The following is a 21963-nucleotide window of genomic DNA, read 5'->3' on the forward strand; positions in this document are numbered from 1 at the left end:
AACCAAGAGTTGGAGACTTAAGCGACTGAGCCCCCAGGCACCCCAGGAGCCGATCTTACATAATTTAGTACTTTTTTCAAATGAGCTGTTGAAATTCAGAGAATATAAAAATTTGAAATGCATTTTATAATTTCTTAGAGGAAATACTCATTTTCCTGAAATTATTCTAGATCTGCCAAATAGTTTTTCTTTGTTTCTGCTTTGGTTTTACAGACAATGTTGTGATATTTATTCACTAGTGGCATATCATTTTAAGATTTGTGGGTATCTCTTTACAGAAATAGATATTTTAGATGTATCATTATATTTTAGATGTATGCCATTTAAATGAGATAAATTGTAAAGATGTACAGTAACACTTTTCAAAGTACTTGAATTTTTAATAAATTCAATTTTATCTTAGCACCACAGAGACCTTCAGATTGGTCCAAAAAGAAGAAAGAGCCTCTAGGGAAATTGGCTTCTTTATTTAAACTTATTGTGAGAGTGATCTATTCTTTCCACACTCTGAGCCTCAAGGAAGTACATTCTGATACTCTCCTCACTGTTGGCAACTCAATCACCAGTATTCTTTCTAATGTACTTGGACGTATTTCTTTGCCTTCTATGATCCGAAAAATATTTGCAACTTTAACAAGACCTCTGGCATTATTTTATGAAAACTTAAAGTAAGTATTTAGAATTTCTACTTAAAAGCTTTATTTATTTATTTTTTTAAATTTTTATTTATTTATGATAGTCACAGAGAGACAGAGAGAGAGGCAGAGACATAGGCAGAGGGAGAAACAGGCTCCATGCACCGGGAGCCTGATGTGGGATTCGATCCCGGGTCTCCAGGATCGCGCCCTGGGCCAAAGGCAAGCGCCAAACCACTGCGCCACCCAGGGATCCCTACTTAAAAGCTTTAAATTAAATGTCTTTAGATCTAGGTAGCAAACTTGTCATCTTCCTGTCAGCTTGTTGTTATGAATTACAATATAGTGAAGAGTATAATATATTGAACTGCTTTTGTTGAAAAGATAGTTCACATCATATATAAATATAATGTAGAAATCGGGAATTTAAAAATTTTGTGTGCTAGTTCAACCCGCCTTTTCAATTTAGTACATATGTTTTTAGATTTGTTAATACAAACAAGCACACCTGTTTAAACAGATGATGTATATATATGAGGCTTACCTGATATGCTACTTTGCAATGAAGTATATGGTATGCACTTTAAATATTGTATGCATCTTGCACCATTCATCTAAGAATAATCTCATTCTCTTTGATGTCTGCAGAGGGTTCCATAAAACTTTGTACTGAAGTTTCTTTAGTGGACATGTTTTTCTAGCCTTTTCCCTCCTAACTTAACAACACTACAGTTGGACATATTTGTACATACATCAATGTCCACATTTGCCACTACTGCAGAAAGAGGTCCTAGATGTCAGATTGTTTTTTCGAAAGGTATACACATTGAAATTTCTGAATTACCTGTAAAAATTTAATTTATATTATTCTTTAAATTTGAATTGAAGCAAGCAATGCCTTAAAAAACCTTGAAAAATCCCAAATAACATTCTTTTTTAAAATTTTTTATTAAATATCATGTTCTTTTTTTTTAATTATTTATTTATTCATGAGAGACACAGAGAGATGGAGGCAGGACATAGGCAGAGGGAGAAGCCGGCTCTATGCAGGGAGCCCGATATGGGACTTGATCCCGGGACTCCAGGATCATGCCCTAGGCCGAAGGCAGGCGCTAAACCACTGAGCCACCCAGGGATCCCCCCAAATAACATTCTTTAAAGAGCAATTTGAAAGGATTCATGGATGCCTTTTCTAGCAGACTTATGTGGCTCAAACATAATAGTCTTGTCTTTTATAAACTAAATTCATGGAGGAAGTTTTAGGAACAAATTTTATAAAATGCAAAGTAGAACCCTAAATATATTAACTTTTAACATCTTTTAGTTTTTTAAGCTTAATCAGAAATAATTTATGCATTTTTAAAAGAGGTGCAGAAATAGGTAACTAGTATTAGTACTTTGAGGTCTATTCTAGATGTTTTTCTATGGTTCACTTTTAAAAATAAGCTTGTTTCATGTTCAATGTTTGATAATTTGACATTTTTAAAATTAAGTCTTGGGGGGCACCTTTTTATATCACTACACAGATCTCATTTTTATGGCTGCATTACATATTTTTGGGTTTAACTTTCTAAAATAAAAGTGGTACTCTTGTGTTTTTCTTCCCAGGCTTGATGAAGTTCCTAAAGTGTATAGTTGTATGAGCAACAAGGTAAAAATGGACAATAGTCTATAAAACATACTTTGATGAAAAAATGTTAGGGTTTAGGTAACTGTCGTCTTTATGTATAGTTCTGATTTTTAAAAGCATTATACATCCAGTTTTAATGGACATTTAGTAACATGACATTGGGCACATAGTTTTTTAAGAATTGAATAATGTTGCTTTAAATTTATAGTAACTCCCCACCTCCTATCTTGATATTTTTTATATAGGAGGGTGATTAGTTCTGATATTTTATAGGTAAAACTTGTGTCGACAACTATTAATCTCTGTTCGTGAGAAAAACGTAATTTTTTCTGTTAATTGAAAATAAGTTTGAAATCAAGGTCTTATAACAGTAATTACAGTAAATTCACCTGTTAATTTGTCAGTTTATAATCATATATTTAAGAAGACTGGTGGAGCTTTTAAAAAAACATTTGAATTTAAAAAATTAAAATCATAACTAGTGAGTTATTTAATTTAGTATGCTTTGTGCTTTTATATTTTCCTCTTTTAAAAGAACATTTCCATATGTTATTCTAATAAAGTTTTCCTTTTTCCTAGTTAGAAAAGCTACTAGGAGAGATAATTACTTGTCTACACTTCAACTATACTGGAACTTATGACAGCGAACTTCTTGAACAGATCTCTCCATTGTTGTGCATAATATTTTTGCACAAGAATAAACACATTCGAAAACAAAGTGCTCAGTTCTGGAATGCCACGTTTGCTAAAGCGACGATGTTGACTTATCCTGAAGAGTTAAAGTATGCTAACCACAAAACTATTTTATATATTTACTATGATCATGTAAATCGAGATTTTGGTTTTAACATGAATTTTTCTTATGAGGAATCATTGCAGAGCATTCCTCAGTTGAAATGTTATTGGAGTACGTGGTAATTTAATTAAACGTAACTTGACCTTTTACTTTGGTCCTTAGTGGAACCTTGGTTTTAGGAACATAAAGAGCAGTGTTAAATTTTCCTTAAAAAGAAATATAAAGGGTAAGAAATTGGGTGATGTGTACATGGAAATTTAATATAATAGTCTACTTTTGCTTGAAATTTTGCATGATAAAAATTGGGAAATTTTTTAAAGAAGAAAATTTGGGAACTGAAGAGTTTAGCAAATAACCGAATATTCTACATTTGTCCCAGTTTTGTGTATATAGTGTGAGAAACAGTCTTTAAGGTGGATGTATTTTGCCACTTTAAAATTAAAGTGTTCTTGTTAACATGTCATCAGTATTGACCAGTCCTGCTTGACTCAAGGTATATATGTTTATGTACTTTTTAAAAGACCAGTACTAAGACAAGCCAAACAGAAATTTCTGCTTCTCTTACCTGGTTTGGAAAATGTTGAAATTATGGAGGAATCCAGTGGACCATATTCAGATGCAGTAAGTTGAGGTTTCTTTACTTTCGAATGATGTGTGAGTAGTTTGTTTATTGGATTTCAGTGTAATTTTCTAAAAGACAAAAACTTAGAATGTTTTACTGATGTGATAAACAAGTAAAACTTGAGCATAAGAGAGCATCATAATGTAGGGTTTTCCTATGAAAGCCACTGTCTGGCTTTAAATGCTTTTTTCTTTTTTTTAATTGAAGTATAATTGACCTACAGTAATCCTGTTTCAGGTATACATCCTAGTGATTTGATATTTTTATACACCGTGAAATGATCTTCATGATAACAGGAAGTTTGTATTTCTTAATCCCCTTCACCAGATTCATCTGCCCTCATCTAATCCCCCCCTCTGGTAACCAACAGTTTGTTTCCTGTCTTTGAGTCTGTTTCTGTTTTGTTTGTTTGCTCATGTAATAGTTTAAATTCTACGTGTGTTCGTGAATTGTACAGTATTTGTCTTCATCTGGCAGTCACTTAACCTAATAACCTCTAGGTTGATCCATGTTGTCACAAATGACAAGATTTCATTCCTTTTTATGTTGGAATGATAATCCATGGTGGTGGTGTGGGTATATCTTCCTTAGCCATTCATCTTTAAGGAAATACTTAGGTTGATTCCATATCTTGATTATTGTAAATAATGTTGCAGTGAACATGAGGGTGAACATCTTTTCAAATTGGTATTTTTTGGGGGAAGAAATTTGGTGTTTTGGGGCTTTTTTGGACAAATACCCAGAAATAAAATTGCTGGATTGTATTGTAGTTCTCCTTTGAATTTTTTAGTACCTCCATACTGTGTTTCATAGTAGCCACACCAATTTACATTCTCACCAGCAGTGTACGAGGGTTCCCTTTCCATCACATCTTTGTTGGCACTTCCTTTTTTTTCTTTCCTTTTCACATGATTGTTACTCTTAATTATTATTTGCATTTCCTTGATTATGATAGTGATGTTGAACATATTCTCATGTGCTTGTTGGCCAGATTTATATGTCTTTGGTAAAACATCTATACAAGTTCTCTACCCATTTTTTTAACCGTTTTTTTAATATTAAGTTATGAGAGTTCTTTACATATTTTGGATATTAACCCCTTATCCAGATTTATGATCTGTGAATATTTTTTTTCCCATTCAATAGATTTCCTTTTTCATTTTGTTTATGATTTCCTTCACTGTGCAGCGGTTTTTAATTTCATGATGTAATTTCATTTGTTTATTTTAGCTTTTGTTGCCCTTAGACTAAAAATAATTTTCTGATTTAAGGAGGGTAAATTTCACCATAGAGTCTCATGTAAATAGTCTGATTCTTATTCATTAATAATATTTTTTGAACTGTGGCATTTCTTGTGTATTCCCTCACAAATGTAATTATTAAAATACGTGGTTAAGTGTTGCTTTAGGTAAACCAAGAATAATAGTTACTGGTCTGTGTCTAAGTAAGAGCTACCCTTCATTTTCTCAGTTCTTTCCATCGAATCTCTCATTCCTTCTGTCAGAAAAACACATCTTTGCTATCATATAACACATTTGGAACAAGGTTACTTTGGCTAATAATACTTAATTACTATCTGAGGATCAAGGAGGAAAGGCATGGGTACTGCATATCCATGAGGTAGGCCATTCTTAGACAACTTTTTCCTATTCAACAGCAAATGGAGCCTAGCTGTTCTTTGTTTAGAACCTAAAAGAGAAAAAAGTTAACAGCTATCTAAGCACTCTAGTTTTCATTTTTGGCTAAAACTTTCTTGTCAGGTGATTAGACTTGAGACTTGTTTGGTGTAATTTGTCTTGAAAAAACCTGAAAGGGACATGACAGTTAATATTTTCTATCATGCATATTTCATTGATGTTTAAAGTTTTATGGCTGTGATTTTTTTCTTAGATATATTCCTAGTAATAAGAGGGTCCTTGAGTCCATTAATTTAATTCATTTTTAGTATTTATTTGCTGTATCTTATTTTTAGAATTTGTAAAATTCAAAATATTCAGAACTTAAAATTTATTAAAATGGTGCAAAATAGCTACTGTATAAGTTAGAGATCCCAAGCCTGTTTGCTGTTCATGAATTAGACAATGGCTGTTTTCTTTGACATGATTTTAAGAGGTTTGAATAACAGAAGGAATTTGATATTTAAAATGAGAATTTATACTGGAATATTCAAAGCATGAAAGGAGAAATACAACATTTGCATTTTAAAAATTGTTTCATTTTTAATAAAACAGACAGAATATTCACAGTTAAATATGAAGATAAGTGGCATGGAAAGAAAATCAAGTGGAAGAAGAGATTCTTTTTTGGCACAAACAAAAGATGCAAAAGAAAACATGAAACCACCAGTCAAAGTATGTTTTTCCAAACTTTAATAGAACTTACAAAATTAAGATATATTGTAGCTTGAGAACATACAACTTTTAATTGAAAGAAAAAACAATTAAAGGCTAAATAAAAAGGGCTAAAGGGGAATAATAGAGCTTAGACTAAAAAGACTTAGGATAATGTGGAAATCTAGAAAAACTTTGGGAGATGATTCATTCTTATTAAAGTTACATCTGCTTAATATGTAGCATCCACTAAGTACAGTAGCCCCGTTGAAGTGGAATGAACTCTAGGTATGAGGTATGAGCATAGGTAGCATATAAGAGAACATTGTAGAACTTCCGTTATTGAATAGAAAGAATGCTTAGGTGAGATACCTGTTTTGGCCTCATTTAAAACTCATAATCTTACTATTTGACAGTTAACTGATTTCAGACAATAATTCTCTTCCTCTGTGACTTCCAGTAAGGGTATTCTAGAATCTTGAAATTGTGGTCCTGGCAAAATGAAAGGAAAAATACTATTTTCAAAGAATGACTCCCAACACAGTCTGGTAGCAACTATAAAATAGAATGAAAACCAGTGCACTGAAAATTTGTAAAAATAACAGTCACGGGGTTACTGTATGGAATGTATTATTTTGGCAACTTTTATTTAACTTAATTTATGCTTCAGCTTCAGAGCTGCTGATGTTCTCTCTTCTTGCAAAACTACTTAATTTCCATATGTTGGCCTGAAAAGCATATTTGTGCTTTGTTTATAAGTAAGTTGTCTACTTTTTGAAGAGTAGTGATAATTTTTATTTTCTGAATGTTTTCTAGAAGTAGAATGAAAGCAAGGGACACTGTAGTAATTATTAACCTAGGATATCCTGTAGGTTTGAACTTTAAACTTACTAGTCATTATTGAAGAACTTTACTTGACTAAGATAGCCTAGGATAGAGATTGATTTGTAATATTGGAAGATAATTTGGAAACTCAAATATACATTTGTCTTTTATAAATTTGCAGTTGAAATTAGAATCGTCTTCTTCAAAAACAAAGAGTGAAATGCCTTTGGAAGAAGAAAAGTCTACTGACTTTGTGTTTATACCGCCAGAAGGAAAAGAATCAAAGGAAAGAATACTAACTGAACATCAGAAAGAAGTACTCAAAACAAAGAGGTTTTGTAGTCTTTTATATTGAATTGGTATTCTATATTCACACTTAAATTTCATGCAGTTAACTACAACTTTGTGTTTAGAACCAAGTATACTCGGTTTAATAATGGTATATTTTAATGTCAAAAAGTTATGCCATGCAGGCTGCATTTCATTATGTATACAGTTGTTACTTAGTAACGGACCAAATATTTACGCATTTAGAGCTGAATCATTAATGGAGGTAGTGTTGGAGAGAGAGAAGATGGTTAATGGAAAATAAACTTCTAAGTCTTAATATTACATTGTTCTTAAAAGATAACTCGATATACAATTTTAAGTTTAATTTCTAATTGTAGGAATACCACATTTTGAAGTTATTTACGTAAGATCTTTTTCAGGTATGATATTCCTGCCATGTATAATAATCTGGATGTTTCACAAGACACTTTTTCTCAGTATACTCAGGAAGAGTCCATGTAAGTATGGAAGTTTTGAAGTAACTGGTTTTCTAATTTTAATTATAAACAGTATTTTAATTTATACATGTTTGTTTCAGGGAAATTCCTACTTTAACTGAAAAATCAAAGGAAGATTCTAAGGTGGTATTTAAGGTATATTTGGTATTTCCTATTTTGGGGTTTTTAGAATCATTATCCTTTTATGAAGTCTCTTGTATTAATTTGAAAATACATTGCATAATCCTTCAACTCTAATAGACTTTGGTTGAATTGTAGTCATTGTGTTTGTAGATGTGTGTCTGTGTGAGGATGTGGATGTGTATCTGTATGTATGTAAATATAGTAGGCTTTATTAAATATAAATATATTAAATTACATAAGTAGAAACTAATGGGCATCTATCACCAACTTTGGAATATTTGCAGAATACTGAAAGTCAGTGACTAACTTTTGAATGAATGAGGTTTCATACTAAGATTTCTCCTAGGAAGTCAGACTTGTTTTTCATTAATCTATATACATGTGTATGTTTCTGTGCAGGACGGACAAGCAGAGAGTGACATTGTCTTTCCTCAAGATGTCACAGAAAACTGTGGTACGAATGAACATCTTGGAAAGGCTTCCCTTTCGAATGACTGTGTTTCTAATGAGGACACAAATCCAAAAATACTGAGCAGTAATAATGATGCCAGAAAGAAAGCTTTAATTTCATCAAAGAAAACCACCAAATGTGCATCTAGTGCAGAAAATACTTCTGGTGTCAACAGTAGTTCATTTTCTAATGCCGTCATTTCTGGAACTCCCCCACAGCCTACAAGTCGGAGGCAAACCTTTATTACTTTAGAGAAGTTTGATGGTTCAGAAAATAGACCTTTTAGTCCGTCCCCCTTAAGTAATATGTCCTCAACTGTTACAGTGAAAAATAACCAGGAAGTCATGAATAAAACAGATATTCCACCAAAAGCAAAAAAAAGAGAAATGGCTTTTGTAAAATCTGATTCTGAAAAAATAGTGCATGGGATTAAGAAATCAAGCAGAAGGTCGAATAAAGCTGAACGAACAGGGAATAAAAGGTCTAAGCTCTTAATGAGATCTGATCAGGAGAAACATACTCAGGAATCTATTGATGGCACAGTAGTCTTAGAAAATAACCCACCTGGTTTGCTTAATCAAACAGAATGTGTGTTAGATAATCTGGCTCACCTTTCTGAATCTCCAGTGGAGAATGAGGATACAATGCTTAAACCAACAATAGAAAATGCAGTATTACTAGAAAACAATACTGTAGAAGAGAAAACAGGAATCAATTTGGAATCCAAAGAAAATACCCCCCCGGCTGTAATACCAGCAGACCAAATCGTAGATGAGGATAGTCCTATTCAGATCACTCCAAATCAAAAAACCCTTAGACGATCCTCAAGGCGACGTTCAGAAATAGAGCCTACCACTGACAGCCAAGAAAAGGAAAATAATCCTCAAAAAAAAGAAAGACGTAAGGAAGAAGAAAAGACCCTTCAGAAAAGTCCATTGCATGTAAAAGATGATGCATTACCTAAGCCAAAAATGATTTTTGAACAAAGTGTGCAGGATAATATAATTGAGAAAGGAAATAATTTACATGAGAAGACTTTAGGGGAAACCAGCACTATTGATGAAATTGATGAAAGTAAAAGAAAGCTAGACCTTGAGAATATTAAATCTGAGGGAGATGGTGCCCAGGACATTGCAGATAAGCCTTCTGAAAAACCAGTAAGTGGACGAACACGGTATCAAACAAGAAGAGCATCCCAAGGTTTACTTTCCAGCATTGAGAACTCAGAATCTGATAGTTCTGAGGCAAAAGAAGAAGGTCCTAAAAAGAAGAGATCTGGCAAATGGAAAAACAAAAGCAACGATAGTGTTGACATTGAAGATCCAGAGGAGAAAGTGATAAAACAGGAATGTATAAATATCCAACACCAGACACTTGATCCCAAAGCAAATTCTGAAGTAGAGAGAGACCTAAAATCTCAGATTTGTGAACAGAAAGAGGAGAGTAATGTAACTCTTGAAGATTCTACGGCGTCTTCAGATTTATCGCAGGTTTCTGATGATGTATCAAATACTTATGAGGGAAAAAGTAAAACCAACAAATGTGCAGAATATTCCTTTTCAAACCCTTCTGTGCCAGAATCAAATCTAAGGACTAGAAATGCCAGCAAGAGATTACAAAAACGAGATTCTGTAGAAAATAACACTGTGGGAGAATCCTCAAAAACAGGGACATCGGACGTTTCTTTGCTTTCTGAAAAAACTTTACAAACACTCGAATGCCAGCATAAGAGAAGTAAGAGGGTAAGGAGATCTAAAGGTTGTGATTGCTGTGGAGAAAAATCACAGCCTCAGGAAAAGTCATTCATTGGGCTAAAGAGTACAGAAAATTACGATGTAAAGGTTAGTGAAACCAAAAAGACAGATACGCAAACACCTGTAACTGTATCAGAAACTTCTAATCTGTGCTCTGAGGTAAAACTTATAGATGATGAACATCATAGTGTGAATTTTCATTTGGATTTCAAGGTGGAGAATGATGCTATTAATGATTCATTAATTATATCTGAAACTGAGTTGAAAGAAAATCCTACTCAAAACCCTCTTCCTTCCGAAGTTGTAAGTGTTGAAGAAACTTGTGATTCGGATTCTGAAGAAGCATCTCTTGAAAGCCAAGAGCCAGCCAATAAGAAATGTAAAACTGTTAGCCCATGTTTAAGTGATTCCAAAGATAATTCACTGGAACGTTGTTCTGCCTTGGAGACCAACGAAGAAAAGCCAGAGTCTGTCTTGGAAAAGGAAGTTAGTATAGAGAACATTGTCAGTGTTGAAACAAATGCATGTAAAATTAAAGCAGAATTCGATCCAGAAGTAGAAGCTATTGAATTGGATATCGAAAGTGATAAATCTGAAGCTAGCTTTTCTGAACAAAAGAGTACTGAAACTGATGTTCTCGAAGAAGAGGTAATGGAGATAAAGAGTGAAAGAAGTGATGAATCTGAAGCTGAGACAGCTGAAAAACTGGAGGCTGAAGAATTTAAATCTGATATTGGTCATTCTGATAATACCACACCTATAGAAGTGAATGCTCAGGTGGAGATACCTAAACAAACAGCCGTTGGGGAATTAGATGAAGGAAGTGACGAATCTGGTCCAGGCTCATCTGAAGAAGTGAATGCTGAAACCGAAAATTGTGAAGAGACAGTGATTGGTGAGATGAGCAGTGAAACAGACCAAGTTAGGGAAACAGAGGACGGGGACTCGACCAAAATCTCTATTATTCCTGTAGAAGCCGAAACAAAGACATCAGCTACCGAAATCAGCAATTTTGTTCCCAACACACTGGAGATAAGCACTGAAGAAGAGAAGGTTGTTGACTCTAACAAAACTGAAACAAATACTGAATTTAGTAAGTCTGAAGAAACAATATTAGAGAACAATCTAATGGTTGGGGGAAATGATGAAGTTTTACAGGAAGTTCACCATAATTCAGAGAAAGTGGAGGAAACCTCCCAGTCTCAGACATGTGAAACAGCCATCTCTGAACTAGTAACAGAAGACAATAATGTATCTCCTCAGAAATTAAGGGAACTTGATCCTTTATTTATATCAGCAAATGGCAGTCCTAGTGGCATGCAGACACGCTGTGTCTGGTCTCCTTTGGCTTCTCCATCCACCAGCATTTTAAAGAGAGGACTGAAAAGACCTCAGGAAGATGAGATATCGTCACCTGTTCACAAGGTAGGGGAATCGAGGCTGCATATTAACTAGCCCATGTTTAATTGAGTGCTTTGGCCATACAGTGACACCTGGTGAATGACAGACTTTAGACTGATGGGACCACTCATTTTGAGTAACAGCCACAGTGACTAGGGGACTAGGAAAGAGAGCACGCAGACGAAGAAGGGTTGATAAAGGGGCCTGAAGTCCTTTACTTCAGGACACTAAAGATCTTTAACCACATACATTAATGAGGTTCTCGTAGGTTTTTTTTTTGTTTGGTTGTTTTTTTTTTTTTTGCTCATAACGTGAGGAAACATTTAGAAACTGATAAGCTTTAGTTGGCACTCACTGTGTGCTAGGACATTACGCAGTCTGTCACCTTGAAGTGTTTCTATAAACTCTTATTTCCAGACCTTAGCTAATGAGGAAAGTCTCAGGCTGTGCTTTTATCAGTTTCTGGATGTGATTTGATTCATAATTTTATTTCCCCATCTTTACTAAACTGACTCCTTTAGTTTGTAAACATGGATTTCCTCTATGTACCTGCTTTAGCTCCAGCTCCTGACCCTCTAACTTGCACATCATTTGTTGAATGAATAAATTTAAAAAGTCAGTTACATATGCTTACAGAGCTCAGCTTGTCATCTCCTTAGTAAAGGACATGTTCTGAAAAGGTATGATGTGAACATTCTTTAACTTTGAAATTGAACCTGCCATTTACTATAGACATGTGTTTGTGTATACAGACATGTGTGATAGAAGAGAGACCTTTGCCTTTAACAAGCACCATTGTGAAGAGTTCCTCAAGATGTATGAAAAAAATCTTACACTGAGAACTCAGTTTTTTGGCTTTATTTTGCTTTGCTTTTATATTGAGGCTCTTGGTGTGTGGGTTTTTTATATATATATATGTATATATGTATGTGTGTATTTAATATAGAAGTTTTTATAAAGCCTGCAGATAGAATGTATTGGGGTTGAGGTCTTCAGTATATTTTATTTATTAAGGTTTTATTTATTTGAGAGAGGGAGAGAACAGAGGGACAGGGAGAAGCAGGCCTCCACTGAGCAAGGAACCTGATGTGGGAGTCTGTCCCCAGGACCCTGAGATCATGACCCGAGCTGAAAGCAGACACTTAACCGACTGAGTCACTCAGATGTGCCCTCTTCAGTATGTTTTAGATTTTTAATACAAGTTAACTAGTCATGTTTTGTTTGATAGTGTACCTCATATTTAATTTTTATTTAGGCAACAGCAAGACATATTAGTTTTCCATAGCAGGAAAGTATAAATCTGTCCATTCTTGGGAATCAAGACCAGGAGACATTTATATACGTGGTTAGTGGTTATGCCTTATTGCATAATTATTTATTGCATATTTATATCAAATAGTTGAATGAATGAACAGATCATAAGAGTTTAGAAGAGGCCAAAATGAAAAATTACTGTGACTCTGGTACCCTCTAAAGGGTATACAGGCTAGCGTGATACACCAGAGACCAGTTAGTACTATTTCTACTTCTTTTCCTTGTATTTTTAAGTCACTGTAGTAAGCCTACAGGGTAAGTAGAATTTGATGATACAATTTCAACTGCTATATGCAGTTTCATTTTCTACCACTGTCTTTGTTGGTATTTTATGTATAGACCATTTAGTACGTGGATAATTGGAATGACCAGTGGTATTAAGTAGTATCTGTGAGAGCCATTAGGAAATGCAGCTGTGTGCACTTGGCTTCTAATCCTACATGCTATTTTGGGGGGACCTTAAAATGAGAATTTATGATGTGATTTTTTTTAACTTTAATTTGTTGAATAAAAACATGACCCGTGTTTTCAGGTTCGCCGTGTCTCCTTTGCGGATCCGATATACCAAGCAGGATTGGCAGATGACATTGATAGACGATGCTGTAATGTTAGGTCCCATTCTTCAAATAGTTCTCCCATAGTAAAAAGTGTTAAAACTTCACCTACTGCACATTTTAAGGTAAGCTGCAGGCGTTACAATACGTGTATATGTATGCAGGTACAGAATTGCATAGTACAATTTGTCTTAAAATTAATAAACTTCTTTGGTGTGGATACATTGTTTTGTCTGCAACATGGTAAACAAATATGAAGAGGTGGAAAGAGGCAGCGATAATCCCAAAAGCAATTGATTAGGTTAATAGTTTACTACATTTTCTCAAAATTTTAGGAAATTAGTGCAATCTAAGTAATGAAAATAAAGTTTGTAAAATTACAGTTTTCTAGGGTTCTGAGTGAGTTTTTTTTCTCTCCTTTCTTCTGTCTAGCATAATGCCACTTCAACCAAAGGATTTCTGTCCCCAGGATCACGTAGCCCTAAATTTAAGAGCTCAAAGAAGTGTTTAGTAAGAAGTGATTTAGTTTTCAAGCAACTTTATATTTTCATGTTCAGTCAGGTGACCTCTATTTAACGATTTGAAATTTATTCTAAGATTACAGAAATGGTTAAAGAGTCTATGCCGTGTCCAACAGAAAGTGTTTACCCAGCTTTGGTGAACTGCGTGGCTCCAGTTGATATCATTTTACCTCAGATTACATCAAACATGTGGTAAGTATTTGGTTTATGCTGGCTTATACTTAACGATGCCACTTGTTTAAGAAGAATATTTAAATGATTGGGCTTCTTAAATTTAGAATTGATTCCTATGCACTTTCACACATTTTATTTTAGAAATAATTCATTTGGGAAGAAAAGTGTCTTGTAATAATACAGTAATGGTTAAGATAATTGTGTGCTTAATTTTTGCCAGGTGCTGTGCTGAGCTCTTTGCATGTGTTCTCTTATTTAATCCTTTTTTTTAATAATAATTTTATTTTTTATTGGTGTTCAATTTGCCAACATACAGAATAACACCCAGTGCTCATCCCATAAGGAGTCTGATTATTTTTTCCACTCTTACAAGTTGAAGTTCAGAAAGGTTAATCCACCAAAGTCATGCAGGCATTAAATCATAATACAAGTGAAGTCTGAGACACATACTGGGCTTAGTCTCTTTCCAACGCTATTGCTTAAGCCAGGCAAACACATCAAATTCAGATTGTAAAGGGATATGATGATGTTTTTCCTTTTTCTCTTAACCTCTTCAGGGCAAGAGGACTAGGACAGCTCATTAGAGCTAAGAACATAAAAACGATTGGTGATTTGAGTACTCTTACAGCATCTGAAATAAAAACTCTTCCTATCCGTTCTCCAAAAGTGTCCAATGTAAGAAAGGCTCTTAGAGTCTATCACGAGCAGCAGGTAAACTTAGATGTTCTAAATCAAATATAAATAAATGATATCTCAGTAGATAGTCTTGTTTAAAACTCATTTTATGCCACCTTTTCTTCCCTTCCCCCACAGTCAAGAATAACTTTAAAAGGTCACTTTATAATTCCACAGAGAAGTTGGCTTCTTCATTTTTGTACAGTTTTATGTAATGTATTTCTTTATTCAAAATTTCTCCTCCTACTTCCTTGTCTCACTCACTTCCACCAAATTGGTGATTGATTCCATGGATACTATTCCTAAAACCTGGATGTTCAAATCTAAACATTGTAATAAGAATCTTGCAAATTTGTAGTTAACAGTATTTCAGTTTTGATGTCCAACACAACTCTAATTTTTCTTGTTCTTAACAACTTTTTGCACATAAATATTTTGGGTCATAGACATTTTTCAAGATTCTGATGAAAGTCAAGATTCTCTACTTCCCAACTCCTCATAAGAATATATGTGGAAAACTCTATATCACTTCAGAAGGATTCAGACTACTGAAACCTTTGCAGAGACCCTTTATTATGTGTCCATTGAAATTATGCAGAATTAAGAATAAGTGAAAACAGTACGTTAAGCTTGAAAACCAGTGTTTATATTAGAATTTCTAAGAGTGGAGTTTGCTAACTACTGAAGACTTGTGCTGTTTTTTTTTTTTTTTAAGTCTCTGATTTAAAGATTTATTTGTGATCTTTAAAACTCTTTTAAGTAATCCAAAGACTACATTAGTAATTTTTAGCCTCTGCCTGCTGTGGACATTTCATAAAAGTGGGATCATATAAGCTTGGTCTTTGTGACGGGCTTCTTTGAGCATAATGTTTTCAAGGTCACATATATCAGTATTTCATTCCTCTTCATGGCTGAATAATATTCCTTGGGTGAATATGCAACATCTAGGTCATCCATCAGTTGCTTAACATTTGGGTTGTTTTTACTTTTGGTCTTATGTACACTCCTATACAAGTTTTTGTGTAGATGTGCTTTTCTTTTCTCCTAAGTATCTACATAGGAGTCGAATTGATGTACCCATCAGTATGGTAACTAACCTGAAGCTGATTTTCTGAATTTTCTCAATCACTAATCAGTAATCCTGGGAACACCTTTCAAATTTTCATTCTTTTTTAAAGAAGTCCATATGTTTTTTAAGCTTGGCACTCTCTCTGCCTTGTATTTTCTTACCTCCTAAACTTGGGAAATACAGTGTAATTTTGTTGACTACCATAGCTGTTTCTTGAGAAGTCCACTAGAAAATACTACGAAGTCATAACCAGCTCTTTGGAGGGAAAGTGCTTTATAATCCCATTTTGTGTGTCGTTAATAGAACTTAGTTTCTTGGCGGGATTAGCTGAGCTAATAGTCATGTTTTGGACTAGGAAGCATAGTATGTCAGATTCTTTTCCAGTGTTAGTTTTGTTCGTCTTTTTAAAGCAACTTTTCAATTTGTTGGTTTTGTTTTTTGTTTTACTGGCCTGTGTATAATCAAGGTAAAGTCTCGTGGACTAGAGGAGATTCCAGTTTTTGATATTACTGAAAAAACAGTAAATGGAATACAAACTAAATCTGTCCCTTCTGATGAAGAAAGACTTGCCTCAGGTATGTTTTAGCAAAGCAGGATAGTTTTATTTACAGGATCAGCTGACTTTGAAGAAATACTTTGTTATGCGCTTCTCGTTTTAATTTGACCATACTCTTAATTTGACAGGTTGTGTGTGTGTGTGTGTGTGTGTGTGTGTGTGTGTATGTGGCCAAGTGCGTGAAAAAGTAACTAATTTGACTTCCAGGTATGTCTAGTTGTTTTTCTCTAATTGTCAGCTGCTGCTCTATCAAGGTCTCAAGGATATAAACTAAACAGTGTTCCAGTTATGCTGTTAATAAAAATGAAGTACCCTGACCATTTCTTTAATGGCACTGAATAAGTTATAGTGTAGATTTTTCTGTTGTTTTGTTCCCTTGAGGAACAGTGATACCTTAGCCTGCAGTCTCAACCTAAATTCTGGGCACTTAAGCTTTTTATTAACTTGAAGGAGGTATATACAACCTAAGTTTATCTGGTAGACTTCATTGTGCTTTTTTTTTTTTTTCTTTTTCTTTTTCTTTTAGATTTAATTGATCCTGTTGCTTTAGAAACTCCATTACCTAAAAATCTTCTGGCGCAGATTAGTGCACTTGCTCTTCAGCTAGATTCAGAAGATCTCCATAATTATTCAGGAAGCCAGCTGTTTGAAATGCATGAGAAACTTGGTAGCATGGCGAACTCTATAATAAAAAATTTGCAGTCACGTTGGAGGTCACCAACTCATGAAAATTCCATTTAGTATTTTAAGAGAAAATTGAAGATTTTTTCCCCCCTCACATCACTGGATTTGTTGATCGTAAAATAAGTTCTGAAGTATAGCACAATTTCAGACTGAATGTTTGAAAAGTTGGTAACATTTCAAACCCTGAAGGGCTGTGATTTATTATGTAAGTTCAATTTTGTAAGTTCATTATGTAAGATTTTTGTTCATGCAACATTTTCTTGGCTACTATGTGCAGTTTTTCCAAAAATTTAAATATCCTACTGAAATAGTGAAGAAAACCAGAAACAAAAGCATTTTATTTCACACATTTTAAACTCATACGTACTCTGATGAAACATTCATGAAAAATACCTTATTTTAAGTAAGCAAAGTTGAACATTTCTATTAGAAGTTTTTGCTGAACTGATGAAGGTGTTTATACTTGTTTGTTTGGTTTTTTTTATTTATATTTGTTGTGCCTGAGGTTTAAAAAATTTGTTCTCAGTAGAACACCTCAGGTGAGATGCAAAAAAATGGAGATGTTTTCACAGATGTCAATTTTGGACAACTTTGAAGAAAAATACCAAAAGTTGCAACTTTTGGGGTTAAAATATTAAAGCAGAAGTTAATGATATTCCATTCATTTGCATTAGCAAATATTTGTGCAGCAGCATTTGCTTGTGAAAATTTAGTCGTATGAGACATATGCACGACTTTTTAAAATGCACGACTATTTGTACATTATGTATAGATTATAATGTTTTTAATTTATAAATTTCAGCCTTTGTTAATGGCATGAAGTTTTCTGCAGCTACGTGTGAATACCTTTAATAGAAACCTATTTTGTATATATTAGATACTGAGATATCAGTATGGACAGTAGAAGTGCTTTGTGGGCTTGCTGCAGATGTTTGTAGGATTCTGTATCTACAAATGAAATAGTTTTGTACTTAGCAGTCTTAGTAAAAACATGAGTTTATTTTCTAAAGTAACCAGGAGTTAAAGATATAGAAATGAGAAAGTGTTACGCGAGAACTTCACTATTCATACCCATACTTTTTTGTTGTTGTTCGGAAGGAGGAGGGTATCAGCCACTGGAAAGCTTCATTACATTTCAGAGTTTGACTATTTTTGTTACAAATTGAACTATAACTATTAAGTCTAGAATTAATCTGTTCTTTTCCACCTATACCTAAAGCAAACTTGAAAGAAATTTGAAACTGTTTTTGAAATATGTATGTTTTGCCTACTTTAAAGAAATAGGGTGTATATAATTAAAACATTTGTAAATTTTACCAACTAGTATTAATTAGTCCCTGAATTCCCGTATTTGTTTCATCTCTTTGCAGTGAGAATATTTCATTTGTTCTCTGATTAGAATGAGTAATCTTTACAGTTTCATACTTTATTCAGAACTAACCAGCTTAAAAAGGCACACATTCTTCAGCAAGTTACAGGAAGTTTAATTCTTGTGTTTAGTTATTAGTTCCTGTATTCAGAAGGGGACCACCTGCCAGCCAGGAAAGTTGATCTCTTTTTCATAATTATAAATCCAGCATCCTCACAAATATTTTGGGAGTGTAGGTTTCATAGTCCTATACCAACGTTGGTTCCAAAAGAAATTCTGGAACCATAAAACTGAGGATTGTAGCTTAAAGAAATAACCAAAAATAGAAACTTAAACAGTTGTAATTGTGGTTTATATTGTCTCTCATTTCGCAATTAAATTTTATAGTAAAGAGGCACATAAATTTTTAGTTAACAGGTGTAAGTGTGTATATGTTTGTTTGAAGAGTCAAAATTGGCATTTATTTCATGACTGTATCTTACAGTTTGTGTGAACTGGCTGGTGAGATGAAGTTCTTGAGAATGTGAACCATATAGGAGAAAATGTGACTAAAGTAATTGATTAGCATTTACTTAAATCAGTGAATTTGATACAAGCACAAGCATTAATTTTCACACGATGTGATTGAACCAAGGATATGTTTAAAAATGTTATTTGAAGGCAGAAAGCAGTTTGCTAAATCTTCATTTTTGAGATAGTTGTGTGTTTGAGGCACCTTATTTTTAATATTCTTGCCTTACATTTTTCTCCAAATTTTTCCCTGAATGATTTCTGAATAGCAAAAAATATTATTATTCCTCGATCCATTTCAGTACCTTAACTATTAAAATTAAATCAATTTTTGGCTATTTTCTAAAGGTTAATAAAGCAAATGGCAAATATTAATAACACTCAAATGTAATTTCTTATTTTATGCATTTATAGAAAGAATCTGGTTGCAGAAGCACAGTATAATTTCTCGTTCCAAATGGGGACTTCATGTAGTGGATTTAATTTCTCAGTTTTGAACTGAGCCCATTGTCAAAGATGCTAACTTTTACAAGTTTGAAAGCCATTATTGAATGCTATGGAGCTTTTGCCAAACTTCCATATAGTGTAGAATGAATCTGATACCGTGACAATATTATTGGATGATATAGTCAAAAATAAGATTTAAATCTGAGCATAAAAAGCATGATAGTTCCTGGCATTGCTCATGGATTCTTTACAGCTTGAAAGTAGTCAGGGATTCTGTAATATATTTAAGAATCAAAAAAAAAAAAAAAAAAAGAATCATAAAAATGCCAAGGAACTTGGATTATATTTTGCCTAAAATAAAAGTGGCAGGGCAAGAAACAAAATTAGGGGAAAATGAAAGAGGTGAGTTTTTTGTTTTTTTTTTAAGATCAAGGAATGACAGTAATTAAAAGTAACTCCTCTTTAGAAAACCTTTATTGGAATTTAACAGAAAATAAAGTTTAAAGGGTTCACATTTTCCCTAAATGCCATTCTTTCCATCTTGACTATATAATCTAGTAAGAAGGGCCTGGTTTCAATCCCATATTCTTCATTATTGATTTTCAGGGAGATAATTTGCAGCTAGGCTAGAAGGCCATAAAATAGTTCCCTAAGCAGATCCCTAAGCCATCAGAAAGGTCTTCAACATTGTATCCAAGCATTAGAGTGAAGTTTTGACTCAACACAGTGCTTCTCAAACTATGTATGTATGAAAATGCAGATTCTGATTTCAGCAGGTCTGGGATGCGTCCTGATAGTTTATCCCTAAAAGCTCCTGCATGATTGCACAAATGCTAATGTCTGTGGCCTGCATTTGTGGTAGTTAGGCCTGTGGGGCTTCGGGCTGCGGATGAGGTGATAACACAAGCAGGTGTAAGCCCCAGAAATTGTTGCCACAAAAGATAGAATTTAGTATTTTTTTAGATAGCTTTTTCAAGGTTATGATCGGGGATGCAGACTGGTCTTGAAGGCTTCAAAGTAAAGGTCAAAGGTTTTTCAGGAGTCAGGTGTAGAATTTTGCCTCATTTGGAGCTTTTTTTAGATACAGGAAATTTGTGCTTTGGGGAGGAAGATTTATATTTTTAAATAGGCAGACAGTTATGTATTTCATGTTGTAAAGAACCTTACTAAATAAGAGGCCATGTGAACCTTTTCCCAACAGTAGTGCGTGTGGATTATGTTCTCTTTTTTTAGCATAAAACTAAATTTTCAGGTATTAGAAATATATCTAGTCTGTAAATAAATCTTGCCTTCTAAGTTAAGGAGCTTCACTATTTTACTAATAACCATTGTAAACAGACTACTCCTAACTAAGATTAACTTGGCAGTGAAGTTAGCAACACCAAACAAAATAAGTCATAGCTGACAGATGTGACTTGTCATTTTAGTAAAGATCTCTGGTTACTTTGCTGTTAATTGTTGAGAATTTCTATTTTATCTTAAAATTGGGTCTGAAAGATGTTGAATAATTTGGTTCTCTAAAAATGAGATTTTCTTAGCCTTCTGTTTCCTTTATGTCTTAAATACTCTTCATATGAATTGGACTTATCCAGAGCACTTAATACAGCCAGAAGTTAAGTAACGGGTGTTTTGAATTGATACATGGAAATGTCGACTGCTTGATCTATAAAAGAAATCTGGGCCTTAGTTTGTGATGGTCCAATGAATGTTATATGTTTATTACATGCCAGGCTGTGTATATTGTTTACCTATTAAAATCTGAGTCATTAGGATTTGAAGATGTATAGCTATTTAATAGAGCGGTAGTCTTAACTGAGTGGTCACCCATTTCTTGGAATACAATGTTAAATTTTATAACATGATCTTAACCATTTTTTTCTTTGTATACCAAGCCAAAGAACAAAACCAAACATGAAGTGCCAAGCTGTAAGTGCTTCTTCTCCTGGTGTATACCATTAGAAGAAAAGAGAATTTCTCCCTATACCGGAGAGTATAGGATCAAAAGCGGTATTTTAAATTGATAGCACATGGAATAAAAAAAAGTATGTAGCTTTTTAGTACAAGGACAGTCGTGTATATTTTGAAAATAGCTGACAATTATCCTATATATGACAGTACCAGAGTTGGTATTTGTAAATACCCTGAGTAATAATTTAAAACCTACATTATTTACAGGTCATGTGTCTGGCTCAGGCACTGGTGGAGTATGTGACTCTTGATTTTGGAATTGTGCGTTTGAGCCCCACATTGGGTGTACACATTGCTTAAAAATAAAATTTTTTAAAAAGTAAAATATACATACACTGCTCTCCCACCCCACCCCTGGCAGTAAATAACTCCCAACAATAGGCAATATTATTTCTTAAATAAATAAATAAATACATTGGGTGTAAACTGTTCTTCAAAATAACGTCGTGGAAAACTGTAGTAGCTATTTTGATACTTAATTGAGCAATTAGCAGGTGTCTAAGGACATTTTTAGTTTTGTAGAGTGGGCGTCTTTTAGAAGAGGAGACTAAAGAATTTAGAGACTGAAATATGGCGGCCTTGACCTGGTCAGCTGTTAGGGACAGGTCCACAAACTACGGCCTGCCACCTGTTTGATTTTACGTTTTCTAGAAGTCGGCTGGGGGCGGGGTGGGGAGAAACCACCAAAAGTACTATTTTTTGACCCCTGGGGGAGAGATTAAGTTTGCAGGCTGCAGCCTGCCCGGTGTTGCCCCGGGGCCACCCCA

General features: G+C 34.0%; 1 protein-coding gene across 3 annotated transcripts in view; it reads left to right on the plus strand.

Annotated features, from left to right (window-relative positions):
* The window catches only part of RIF1 (replication timing regulatory factor 1), a 53335-nt gene extending 31724 nt beyond the window's left edge, over positions 1-21611 (plus strand). For 2 of the 3 annotated variants that reach the window (XM_026008026.2, XM_026008025.2), the window contains exons 22-36: positions 404-668; positions 2244-2286; positions 2845-3047; positions 3583-3682; positions 5915-6034; positions 7020-7171; positions 7549-7626; positions 7707-7761; positions 8149-11379; positions 13202-13348; positions 13656-13733; positions 13821-13936; positions 14476-14629; positions 16129-16237; positions 16745-21611. In XM_026008026.2, the coding sequence (XP_025863811.2) occupies positions 404-668; positions 2244-2286; positions 2845-3047; positions 3583-3682; positions 5915-6034; positions 7020-7171; positions 7549-7626; positions 7707-7761; positions 8149-11379; positions 13202-13348; positions 13656-13733; positions 13821-13936; positions 14476-14629; positions 16129-16237; positions 16745-16959 (5066 nt within the window). In that variant the 3' untranslated portion in view covers positions 16960-21611. The remainder of the gene's footprint in view (positions 1-403; positions 669-2243; positions 2287-2844; positions 3048-3582; positions 3683-5914; positions 6035-7019; positions 7172-7548; positions 7627-7706; positions 7762-8148; positions 11380-13201; positions 13349-13655; positions 13734-13820; positions 13937-14475; positions 14630-16128; positions 16238-16744) is intronic. The other variant, XM_026008027.2, reaches the window with a different exon arrangement.
* Positions 21612-21963: the final 352 nt, after the last annotated feature.

Source organism: Vulpes vulpes, chromosome 5 (genome assembly GCF_048418805.1).
Source record: "Vulpes vulpes isolate BD-2025 chromosome 5, VulVul3, whole genome shotgun sequence".
NCBI lineage: Eukaryota > Metazoa > Chordata > Mammalia > Carnivora > Canidae > Vulpes > Vulpes vulpes.